Source organism: Poecilia reticulata, linkage group LG14, assembly GCF_000633615.1.
Source record: "Poecilia reticulata strain Guanapo linkage group LG14, Guppy_female_1.0+MT, whole genome shotgun sequence".
NCBI lineage: Eukaryota > Metazoa > Chordata > Actinopteri > Cyprinodontiformes > Poeciliidae > Poecilia > Poecilia reticulata.
Window position 1 is genome coordinate 10,731,602 of NC_024344.1, and position 12,315 is coordinate 10,743,916.

The 12,315-nt window shown below is 36.5% G+C and overlaps 1 protein-coding gene across 1 annotated transcript in view; it reads left to right on the forward strand.

Moving 5' to 3' along the window:
• The window catches only part of LOC103475820 (sodium/potassium/calcium exchanger 3), a 35,757-nt gene that overhangs the window by 5,806 nt on the left and 17,636 nt on the right, over positions 1-12,315 (forward strand). The window contains exon 2 of the mRNA XM_008427711.2: positions 5,669-5,779. Within this exon, the coding sequence (XP_008425933.1) occupies positions 5,669-5,779 (111 nt within the window). The remainder of the gene's footprint in view (positions 1-5,668; positions 5,780-12,315) is intronic.

Genomic DNA, 12,315 nt, shown 5'->3' on the forward strand with positions numbered 1-12,315 from the left:
ATATATATATTTGTTTCCTTCTCCTTCACAATCCTACATCACTTTAAGTTGGTTTATTAAATAAAATTCACTGACAAACTTCAAGCAACATCAACTCCTTTTAAAGACACTGTAAAATAGTTGATTAGTTACATGTCTAAGTTAGAGTTAAGTTTTCCGTTGTAGTTTAGGGTTTACTGTAGTTTATTCTTGATTAAGCAGCCTTTACAGAGCTTATTCTTTCAGTGTTTCATTTGTAAATATTAGTCATAGAGCTTGTCACATAATTTTCCTGGCAGTCACTGGGGAAAGTATTAACAAGTCTGTCATTCTTGGTGTTTAAACCCAAGAACATAAAACCTAATGACCAGAAAAAGGGTTTAAAGTTTGCTGAACACACCAATTAGGAGCTTTTGAGATCAAAATGTTCTCATAAAGATTTATGTGTTTTATTTCTCACTGTGCATATAGAAAGCAGATCAGATTAATCGCCTGGCATTTCAGGACTCGTTTCTTCTGCATTATGTCTGTACAGAAGGCTTTATAGCATCGACAAAAAGGCTTATCATTATTTATTACTGTGTTATCTACCTGTGAGGCCATAAATGTCCACAAACTGTTTAATGGCGTTGAATAACAGCTTTGTCTGAAATATCCCTGTTCCTTTGTGTTCAGTCCTGCTCTTTTGTTGAAAACTTAGTGTCCCGGTTGGTCTGTAAAGTATCCAGTAGGTTAAACAGGTAGTAAATTTTTTTAACACAGTTCTGGATCACAGGGAAAATGACTAAATATGGTCTGTTACCATACAGATGGTAAAACTCAATCATACTGAATCTGAATTGGTCAATACATTTTAAATGACCCAAATCAGACCTTTTCATTTATGCCACTTTCACTCAAATAAAACAGAAAAAAGAATCTGAATCATATATTTCCCTACCTAATATAAAAGAAGAAGGTTATGACAACAAGAAATGCTCATTGGGTTAAACTATAAACATTTATTTCTTCAATATTTAACTTTTTCCTAAAAATATGTAAACTAAACAAATACATCAAAAATAAAGAAGGAAGAGCTCATTTTGATCCATTACTGTAACAATGGGAATTAGGGGCATGCTGCAAATTTATGGTGCGGTTTTCCACATGAGTGACTTTACAGTAAAAAGCAGAAATAGAAAAGTTACCTCCTGCCTCTTCCCAGCAGAGCTGCTGCTGGGAAGAGGCAGGATGTTAGCGTGACATGAAGCTTTCTGGCAATTTGTCATGAGAAAGGTATGCTGAAAAGATGGCTTTTTCATAGAAAACAGGCAAATTAACTAGTACTAAATTTGATGTGCTTCTTGTAACGATTGCGTTTCAATATATTATGCAGTTCATCGCACTAACAACACTGCAGGATGTTGTCAGCGCTTTGATGTGGCGCATTCATGTTGAAAAAATTAAATATTTTTGAGTTTATCAGGTAACGACTGGTCAGAGCAGAACGACCTGAAAATCATCCATTTCTGGTTAAAAACACATTTTATGACGCATCTTTGTTAATAAGTTATTATTCAAACAGTTTCTGTTAAAAAGCATTTATCTATTCATATTTGGTATGAACACCAAATATGATGTTCATACATCATATGAACATCATATGATATTTGTTACGAATAGATAAATGACCATTATCAGGATCATTTTTATAAATGTAGATATTCAGAAGAAATGCTCCTTCTTTAACAATCTACTAATATTTCATAGTTTAGAATAAAACAGTCATTTAATTTATTTTACCTGCTCAAGCTTATTGTTCTTTTTATATATATATATATATATAAGTATAAAGTCTAATTATATGAAGTGATTTAGGTTCAGAATTAGGCCTAAATCAATAAACCAATTAATCGCATGATGAATTTAAACAAAGTCAATAATGACATAATTTATCATTCATCTCTTTTTTTTCTCTTTCTACCAAAAACTGGATGATAAATCTTCAGTTTGGTGCTTTGGTCTCATCCAGTCTTTTTTTTTGGAGGACCATTTTGTTTACAAAGACTTCACAATGAATTTTATTTGTTGTTTTGTTTATTTAGTTTGGATATTTAACATATCCTCCAGTTCCAGTATTAAATGTTCACTAGAATTTAAAGTTTTTTTAGAATGTCCTCTTGCATTATTATTTTGCCATTACCGCTATATTACTTAGAAATTATCTCAAAACAGCAATATTGTCATTTATCGCAATAACTTCTGGAATAATTAATTTGTCTAACTGAAAATGTTAAAGATTTCTGACTTATTTTACCACCTCATACAAAAATGATTTATTCTACGGCACTTTTTTAGTCTAGCAAATTACAACTAGATGGCTCTATTTGTAATTTCTCCACCTGGAGTCTTTATTCAGCTTTTAAAAACAGGATTAGGTTATTTCCATACAAACTCTACAAATCAGATTTTATCTCTGGTTGTTCTGGGACCGCTCTTCTATATTTACATTTCATCAACTAAGTTTTGTCGTCTACACCAACAATCAGTTATGTCATCCTTACAGGTCAGAGGTCAATGTCAATAGGAAGACAGTAATTTTAAGTACCTTATATTTTTAACTCTTGAATTTTTCACATATTGTCATGTTACTAACAACAAATTTGTTTTGTAGGAATGATAGACCAGAATAACTGTAAAGTGAAAGGAATATTATTTATGGTTATTCACAAATAAAAATCTTAAAAAGAGGTGTTCATTTGAGTCTCAGTATCTATCAAAATGTTTTACGCATTTGGAGAGTGAACTTTTTGTCTTTTCTTTTAACAATATCACCTAGGAACAATGCTATTCAAGCCTTGCCACAACCCCTTAATTTGATTTATTTAGATTTGTACTTTGGGCCATTTTGACACATCAACATGCTCGTTGTCGTAGTGGAAGATGAACCGTCACCTCAGTCTCAAGACTCTTACAGCTTGCAAATGTCACATTATAACACAATGTCACATTAGAAGTGTTTACTTTAGGACATTTTTGATTTGTTTTAAGAAATTAAGAATGTTTTAAAATAAAGAAAAACATGAAACTCATAGAGAAGCAAGATGCTATTCAGCGCGCCTTATCCTAGAAGATTGTCTCTTCTGCTGCCTGGAGAATCAAACAATCATACAGTAACAGTCTTCAGTAGGAGGCCTCATTACAGGACAGACTGCTACTGGACATATTTCCTCACCATTCTTATTTTCTATTAAAATGTCATGCATATATTGGATGAATAGCCCAAACAGCTAAAGTTAGCAGTTTTTAATTACCAAAGTTATTAGGAGCCATAATAAGGGGTCTAAAGAGCCACTTGCAGCTCCAGAGCTGCAGGTTGCAGACCTCTGATGTTGACCCAAAAGTTCAATTTGCTGTTATATGACCACAGCACCCACTTTATATGACCTGTGGCAAACATTAAACAGGGCCTTGTAGGGCTTTCTTTCAAAAATTAAAGCCCTGCCACTCTTCAGTAATGTCACTATTGTGGAGCTCATGAAATGTAGCTAATTTTTCTACATTTCTCCCTCATGGTAATTTGGACTCTGCATGTCCAAATTACCATGAACCTTGACTGCTCTCCTCATTAATTTCCTCCTGCTGCACAGTATGTTAAACGCTTGAGATGTGGCATAGTCTTACTTTTCTTTAAACTTCACAACTTTCTGACCTGTCTGCTATGTTCCTCGGTTTTCATTAGTCGTCTTCCAGACCAAATGTGTCATAGACGATGCAGCCAAATTTGCAGTACCGTAATTCCGCCACACGTTGCGCTATCTGAAAAATTCCAACAGTTTCTGAAAGGGGAGACGTTGCGCTTTCCAGCCAATCGTGGGTTTATACGGTAATTTCACCCCCCCGCCGTAGCAGGCAGTGAAATTAATCTGAGGGGCGCTCGGTAAATTGCGAAAATAACTTGCTAGATATTGAGAGTTCCAGTTGTTATGGATAAATGGGCAATATATATATTTACTCACAGGACATTTAATGAACTGCGTACAATTAAAATAAGCAAAAATATCCAGGCGGAGATTGAAATTTAGGGGTTATGGGGTTAAGCTATATGCTAAGTAGCAATTAGCTAGTTAGCAAATAGCTAAGTAGCTTCTGAGTACATTATCTCTGAAACCTTCACAGAACAACTGGACAAAGTTTAAATCACACACAGGTGGACTGCATTGACTATGTGGAGAGTTAGCTGCATTAGAGTTTATTTATTTAAGGGTATCAAATCAAAGGGGGACAGTAAAGGTGGTTAACAAAAATTTACTTTTTACATTTTCATTTGTCAAAATCTTTAAAAACCATTATTAATTTCGACTCTTTTGTGTTGATTGATGACAAAATCCCCAAACCATAAATTCAAGTTTGTGGTTAAGTGGTATAAAACACTTTTTCAGGGCTTGAGTTTAGCACTGCTGTTAAGCTAACCCGTGATGGAAACCCTGTTTAACTTCACCGCCACAATCAAACTTACAGCCATAAAGGGCCTTTAAAGGAGTGTAATAAAAAATATTCTCCATGATATTTGACTGGAAGTCTTTGCTTTCTTATGATGATCGCTGCATCTAATAATCGTTTAGCATAAAGGAAAATCTGACTTTATGTTCCCAGAGGGATATCTTTAAATAGCTTTCTCTCTCAGCCAGCCGTTTACTGTATTTGGAGCCAGAACGTTTGTTTTTCACACACATATGAAGCAACTCATCCTCTTTCCATCCCTAAGAGTCTGTTACTCACCTCAGCGAGTTCAGAAAAATTTGAATCTAAAAAAAGAAACCGAGCAAACATGACGTTTTCTGCTCACCTTTTTATTATTAGATAAGATGTTTTTCTAGGTGACTTGTCCCAGTTAGGAGTGTGAAAATGCCGCAGAGCCATCTGTGGCAGAAACCTATTTGAATTTCATACGAGTCGAGCTCCTCTTGATGCCTCGACATGAAAGCCCTCAGGTCTCCTATCGGCCGCGACCGCTGGCCTCATGAAATGGGCTCATTGAGCTGTGAGGTACAAAGAGACACTGCAGCGCCTGGCAATCACGAAGTGCATCAGACACACAGACAGGCTGCTTCGTATTAATACTGCGGCATGATGGAGAGTATAATAAATATCACTTTATCCCTGTGGCCTTGGTGGAAAGCATCTCTGTGGGTGGTGAAGAAGGATGTCTGTGTTTTTTATACCATAATTGGGATGGTGAGGCAGATCTATCTGAGGGGAGTTTCTTGGCTGTTGCCTCCCAAAAGTCTGTAGTGACCGAAATCCACATGAAGATAAACTACTGAAGAATGAAGCACAGAGATTGTAGTGCATTTCTGAATATCCGCTATCTCTCTCAGCCAGGAACATAAACTGCAAGATAGAGAATTAATCTGTTCAGTTTTACTCTAAATCTTTTTCTATTTCTGGGAATGTGTACAATAAAGTCAGATAAAGTGGCTTTATAAACGTGTATAAAGCAGTGGGCACAGCTTGGAGATAGAATAAAGACGATTCTGTTCAGTCATTGTCTAAATTGAAAGACCGGTGGAAATGATTGTGACAAGTTAGAACCATTTTTCCACTGTTTGTTCCAATAAATACGCTGATTGAATCCACAGTTTCTCTATATTGAATGTAAGTTTGTGCTTGGCTTCGCCCTACGCTGACCGCTGCTGTTCTATTACAGAGACGAAGTCCTCCGGGCCTCAGCCAGGCGTGAACGGTGAGCTGCTGCGATGGACACGCAGGTTGATGCAGGAGACGTCAGACAACCAGAGCCTGGATGAGCCCCGAGCAGGTGAGTCACCTGGATGGATGTCAAACACCTCCAGACTGAACGCTCCGAACGGAAACACGGGAATTTGATACGAGGGTTTTTACTCTGACTCTGACTTCATATTATGTAGTGTTAACTACTGTGAGCGAATTTTTACAGATAAGTTATGAAGCCAAGAGCTTCTCCTTGGAACAAATTAGTAATTCATTATCACTAATTTGACTCAGAATGACTTGATTATTGAAAGGGTTTTGCATAAACTTGGTCATTTTTTGAGTGAATATCGGCTTCTTACTGTATCTCATAGTGAAATTTAAAAAGAGAAAATAGCATTAGAATGATCTTTAATGGTTTTTCTACTCGCTTAATTTATTTTTCTGGCCATTAGTTTTTTTCTGTTTCACCTTTTGAACAATTATTTTATGAAATAGGAAGATGTAACTATATTTGAGATGCTCATGAGATTAGAACAGCTCAAATGGAGAGTCACCTGATTATGCAGAGAATCATAATCACATTTATTTTTGTTCAGTATTGAAATCATCATGGTTTGTTGACTACTCTGAAAGTCTGAGGAAAGTTCGCCCCTTTAAATTCACCCCACAGCGTCTCAAAGAGATCAAGATCTGGGTTTTGTCTGGGCTCAAGGCTTTTCATTCCAGCCAGGCCTTGGTGGATTTACTGGTATGTCCTGAGTCATTGTCATGGTGCAGAGTCCAGTTTTTCTTTAGCTTTAATTTTTTTAAACAAATGTTTTGACATTTTCATTAAGTGTGTTCTGGATTTGACCTGGTAGAGTCCTGCTACAGCAAGCCATATCCAAACCATGGCTCTTCATTTTTGGCTTTTCATAAAGCACAAAGATTTCCTCCTGTTCATCTCCAATGAAAAAACCAGTTTTAAGTCCCATAAGAATGTTTTATGGCTTTCAGTCAGCGCTGATGCTAACTGCTAACTGAGACATGTTAGCAGTTTTTTAAAAAGTCCTCCACTTGAATATTTTCATCACAGTGTAAGATTTATAATTTATTTGATCGTTTTAAATTTCCCACCAGACTCATAAACTGCTATCTTCTTCTTCTTGAGGGTCTCACAGTGGCTTTTACTCTCATTTACGGTCAGAAATTAAATGAACTGTCTTAGGTTTAAACATAGGAATCCTGCCGTGACCTACCAGTAAAGTGACTTTTTTTTTTATTTTGTGAAAGAAAGAAACCCAAGTTTGCATTTCACAGTACTTTTTATAAGGACCGCAGTTTGAGAATGATACAAGGCCCATCCAATGCAGGTGACTAACTTTTCAGGTAAAATTATTACCTACGTAATTTTCTCTTAGAAAAAGTTAGGTAAAAGCAAGCTTTTAAAATAAGTAGAGCCATGTATATTATAGATTTTTACTGACTTTTCTGCACCCAAATCAGCTTTTATTTAGTTTGTTAACTTTAGCAAACATATTAAATTCTGTTCTTATAACTTAGAATAAATTTGTCATATTGAGCCCAAAAGAATTTGAAAACAACATTTTTTTCTTTAAATACAGAAGACGTGCAAAAATCCTGCTTGTGCAATGAATAACCTTCATTTCCTCCAAAAAACAAAAACAAGAAAATGTGACTACTTTATTTGCTTGATTTTAATCAATGAATCAATTATTTGCTTTTTGTTTATTTTATTCCATAACAAGTATTTGTTCAAATAATATTAATTTCATTACTTTTTCTTATTATATTCCTAATTTAATCAGACATTAATGTTTTGGCACGTCTGTTTCTGATGTTGAGAGGAGTAGGACTGTCTAAAGGCGTAAATCTGGTGAAGGATACCAGAACATTCCTACTTTATTTAAATTGTTCAGACACTTTATGAAAAGCAGCCTCCCTTGGTGTAGAGTTAGCAGCTACAAAAATACTGCGTAAATCTGCCTGATCTGTCAAACCGAGGACAAAAAGTCTCTAACGTACCAGAAAGCAGAAAATTGTTTGAAGTTAATGAAATCCAACTTTTGAAGGCTGAGAGACTAACAGTTTTCACACCCCTTCAACTTTTCCCACATTACAACCACTTAAATATAATGCAGCAATCAATGTATCTTATTGGGATTTTATGTGACAAACCAGCACAAAGTAGTATATTGTTGTGAAGTGGAAGGAAAAAAAATATAGAATAACACCTAAACTGTTTGGTGTATGTTTCTACCAGGTTTGTAAATCTACATTCTGAAATTTCAGTCTATTCTTTGCAAAAACAGAAAAAGTAGTTAGATTTTTATCTCACGTGATGAGGAATGAAAGCAAGGTGGTATTTAAATCAAAACAAAAGGATTTTCAATGTAGAATTAACAAAAACCATTCAAGCAAACAAGTTGATTAATTATTTTAAATCAATCAGCTGCATGCTGAATTGCTGAAATTAGGCCCTCAGACAGTACAGGATTCAACTTCATCAACAACAATGCAATAATATAAGCACAAGGAAAGACGTTCATTGGATGAGAAAATCTTTTGCTATTTTATACATTGAAGTTTATGATTGTACAGAGATAAAGTGTAGAAAATGGATATAAATGCTTCTACACGGTTTCCCCCACAAAACCCGCTAAGCATTCAGCAATCATTCATCCACTGTCACGCCGTATTTTTGAGTTAAAAAATGTTTAACGTTGACATGAAATTTGAAAATATCGCTTTATAATTATGTGTTATTGAAAGACTGGCAGAACTATAAAGTCTCAAAAAATGCAAACATTTAAAAAAACTTAAATAAATAAGCAATGCTAAGCCTGGTGGGGGCACAAGTAAAGCCTGGTGGCCCGCCAGGCTTAGGGTACACCGGGGGAAAACCTGATTATGCAAGGCATTGTAATCAGGATCCAAAAGTCCTACAAAAACACCCCAACATTTTCTTTCTAGTGGTACCAGGGTTCACTGTTTTCAAAAAGATCGATTTATTTTTAAAAAGACAAGAACATGAGCAATATATTTTCGCTAGAGCAGCAGTAATGCTGCTACTCAAACTTTCTTGCATTTGTTATGTATTTACAGGCCTATAGTTTATTCACCTGGCCTTTTACTTTAGCAGGATGTACATCACTTAATCCATTTGAACTCAACAAATTTTGAAAATGACACTCAAGTCAGAAATTTAGTGTTTAGATTTTCCTGAGATACTTTTGCAGAGTAAAGTACGTTGTATATGTAGGTATAATAAAAAACGGTGAGGCAGAGACCTGCGTTTCCTCCCCGTATGTCGGCAGAAAGGTCAGGCAGACAACACGTTGTATCTGTTTGCTATAGTGTCAAGGTTATGCACTAAAATACTCCGGGGAACGGGCAGATCACATAAAAGCAGGGTGAAAGTCAGAATAATTTCCCAGATGATCTGATTTTATCAGATCCACAGTTACTTTGCTTTTCCTCCTGAGCCCTGCAGCTGTCGGTATAGTTAGGATGGATTCAGATTGCTCCTAATAAAGTCATTACGGAGCCAAAACTGACCTTTATTCCTCTGCTTCTCGGGCTGATTATGTTGCTTGACATTATCCGCATTCATCACAGCCGACAGTTTTATTGAAAATTTATATAGAAAATTTGTGTTGTGTAATCTAAACGGTCGATATAATATTAATACTACAGCACTTTCAGAGTCTCGTTTTGTTTTAGTAATATTTGGAGTTGCTCTGTGCAAATGTTAGCCTGTCAGTCACAACACTGCATTGTGTGCAATATTACTCCAGCATTGTTGAAGCCTGACTCCACATTGTGAGCCAGGCATATTCTTCTAGAAACGTATGCAAATCAAGTTGGGCTAAAAATAAACGGTGCAAATGGTTTGCCCGGATCGCTCTTCATCTGATTCCCAGTGCCTGGTGGGGGTGTGAAACCTGAGAGAATATGTGCACAGTAAATAAAAGTCAAGCTGCGTCATGGCAGATTTGAGTGAAACATTTTTCTTTCGTGACTTCATGAGCATGCAAGGCGTGTTCACAAAATGCACTAAAACGTGACAAGGACTGCATGGCGCTGTTTAGGGAGCCCCTGTTGGACTCATTTACGAGTTCATAACTTTGTTTAGGGTTGCATTATCTATTTATCTTTGTTTGATTTTGTGACATTATCTGCATTCGTCACAGCTGACAGTTTTATCATTGAAAATTCACATAGAAAATGTAATTTTCTATGTGTTATACTGCAGCACAACAATAATTCACCGGTTCACTTTCACATTTCTTCATGCTTCTCATTGCTACAATCAAATGAATAAAAAACACTTTGCTGTAATGGGGTGAAGTACTAACACTACTAAGTTGCTTGTTTATTTTAGATGTTGGGTACTAAAAAAAGGGGTTGCCAGTTTGAATCCTGTTTCTTCCTGGAAAAACCAATGGAGGTGCATCAGGAATCTGCCAAGTCTGTGTGCACAAAGTTGTGGAGTGGCTGAGGTCATGTTACCGCGGCAACCATGTGTCGGGGTTGACAAAAGGACAACAACAGATTGGCAAACTTTTGTTTTTATTAACAACCACTATGATGCTTATATTTTAAGCTACTGTTTAAAATAAATTAAAGTTAGTTAAGTGCAAAAGCAACACAAATGCCAAAAAAAACCCACACATACATAAGTTAAAAGTTTTATTAAAGCTGCATTATTAACTTTTATATAAAAAAAACTGTTTTTTAAATATTTGTTGAAACTGTCACCATGTTGTGACAGATAGTCTGTGAAAAGCTTGATCTTCTCTCTGAGCTCCTATTACCGTCTGAAGAAATGCATCGCTCCCATTAAAAAACAGCCAATCAGAGCCAGGAGAAGTGTCTTAGCGCAGTCAATCAAGCTCATGTACTCGTTGCTAAATGTTCTAATGGCAGAGAAACAATTTACTGCTATAGGAAAACTGTTTAGTAACCATTCTTTCCTTAGCGTTCATGACAGGCTTTGCTGATGGGGAGAAGTTGAATTGTAGCAGAGAGCAATGGGGCTAAAGGAGCAGCACGTATACAGGCATGATTGACATCACTAAGACCCTCTGCTAGGTTGTTTCTAGATAACACTGGGAGAAAACTGGGATTTGTTTCCCCCCAGAGATTATCTGACTCATACGTTCATGACATAATGACAGTTTCAATAAATATATAAAAATATGTTGTATAAAAGTTACATACTGAATCTTTAAGGAAGGAAGTGGTTTACATCATAACCTCTAAATACCAATTAAATTTATTCAAACAGGCAGATTTTATCTTGAACATTTGTACTTGAAAACTGTTATGTGCTGCGGGCACATTATTATTCTGACTATTTCTTTTCCTTGTTTTCTTATAGATTTTAGTTGAATGACCTTTTGYTAATCTAGTTTGGAGTTTGGATAAATTCCTTTTTGTTCACGTAATTATGTTAATTCGTGGCGCTGTTGGTCCGCCTATAAATAGGCTGGCTTTCGGCATGTTGGGAGCGCCATCATCTTTTCGAGCTCCGCCTTTTCCGCTCGTCCCACTTGCTCCATCCGTGCGGTGCGCGCACGTCCAGTCGCTGTGGGCCGCAGCTGACTCTCCAGACAGCCATGTGGTATTTTTGTTAGCTTTTGTTTGTCTTTTTKGTGATTTTGGCCTGGTGGGACCGGTTGTCCTGTTTTCGATCTTTCTTTTGATTAGATTCTCTTTTTGCTTTAGTYCGGTACCAGTAGGGGCTTCGACGGCCCTGTATAGGGTTGGCCCCCTGCTGTACCGTTTTGTTCWGTTTGATCGGCTCACCAGGTCCAACTTTARGTTAATACTTTTGGGGTTTTGTTTTTTCTTTTATTTTGGGAACACGGGATTTGAGGGTTTTAACATTATTTTCTTCACCGAAAATCAGGAAAAGCTGAATTAAGAACATCAACGAGAAGAAAATTTATAAATAAACCTTTTTGTTAAACCCTCACTTTTGTTGTCTCGTGTCCTAAATATGTTGAGTCCTTGGTGGACGTAACAAAAACACATTTCCAAACTAAAAGATACGCAGGAATCAAAACTAGTCATGTTCAGTCAAAATGATTTACTAAAAGCATTTTATGGTGAAATAATTATGAATTTATAAATACTGGCAAAGCTGTTTCTGTGGGAAATAATGGGGAGAATAGAGAGCAGTTTCAAATATTGGTCGTACCAAGGTGTGTCCTTCTAGAGATTCTGCTTTTGGCCCAAAACCCAAAACAACAACCACAAATTTGAGCCTCTCTGATATTTCATACTAACTGCCTTAAAGTGCTGGTAAAAATGGCATCACTACCCCACAGTCTGCAGCGCATCCACCTCTGAGATTACATAAGAGGCGTTTCCCCTCCGATTCCTGACAAAACGTTGAGTCCCACTTCATTTCTCCAGTTTGGCTCAGTGCATCCATTTACATTCTGCTTCCTTATAACAAACTTAACCTTTATTGAGTCGCTGGTTGCCAGCAGATCTGCCTCATTATCTCCTACAAAGACACAGGCGTAGATTCTTCATCGTGGTAATACACTGGAGTGAAGGAAGCGAACAAAAGGCTGGACAGGTACTATTAGCCCGAGCGGCGAGCGCGGC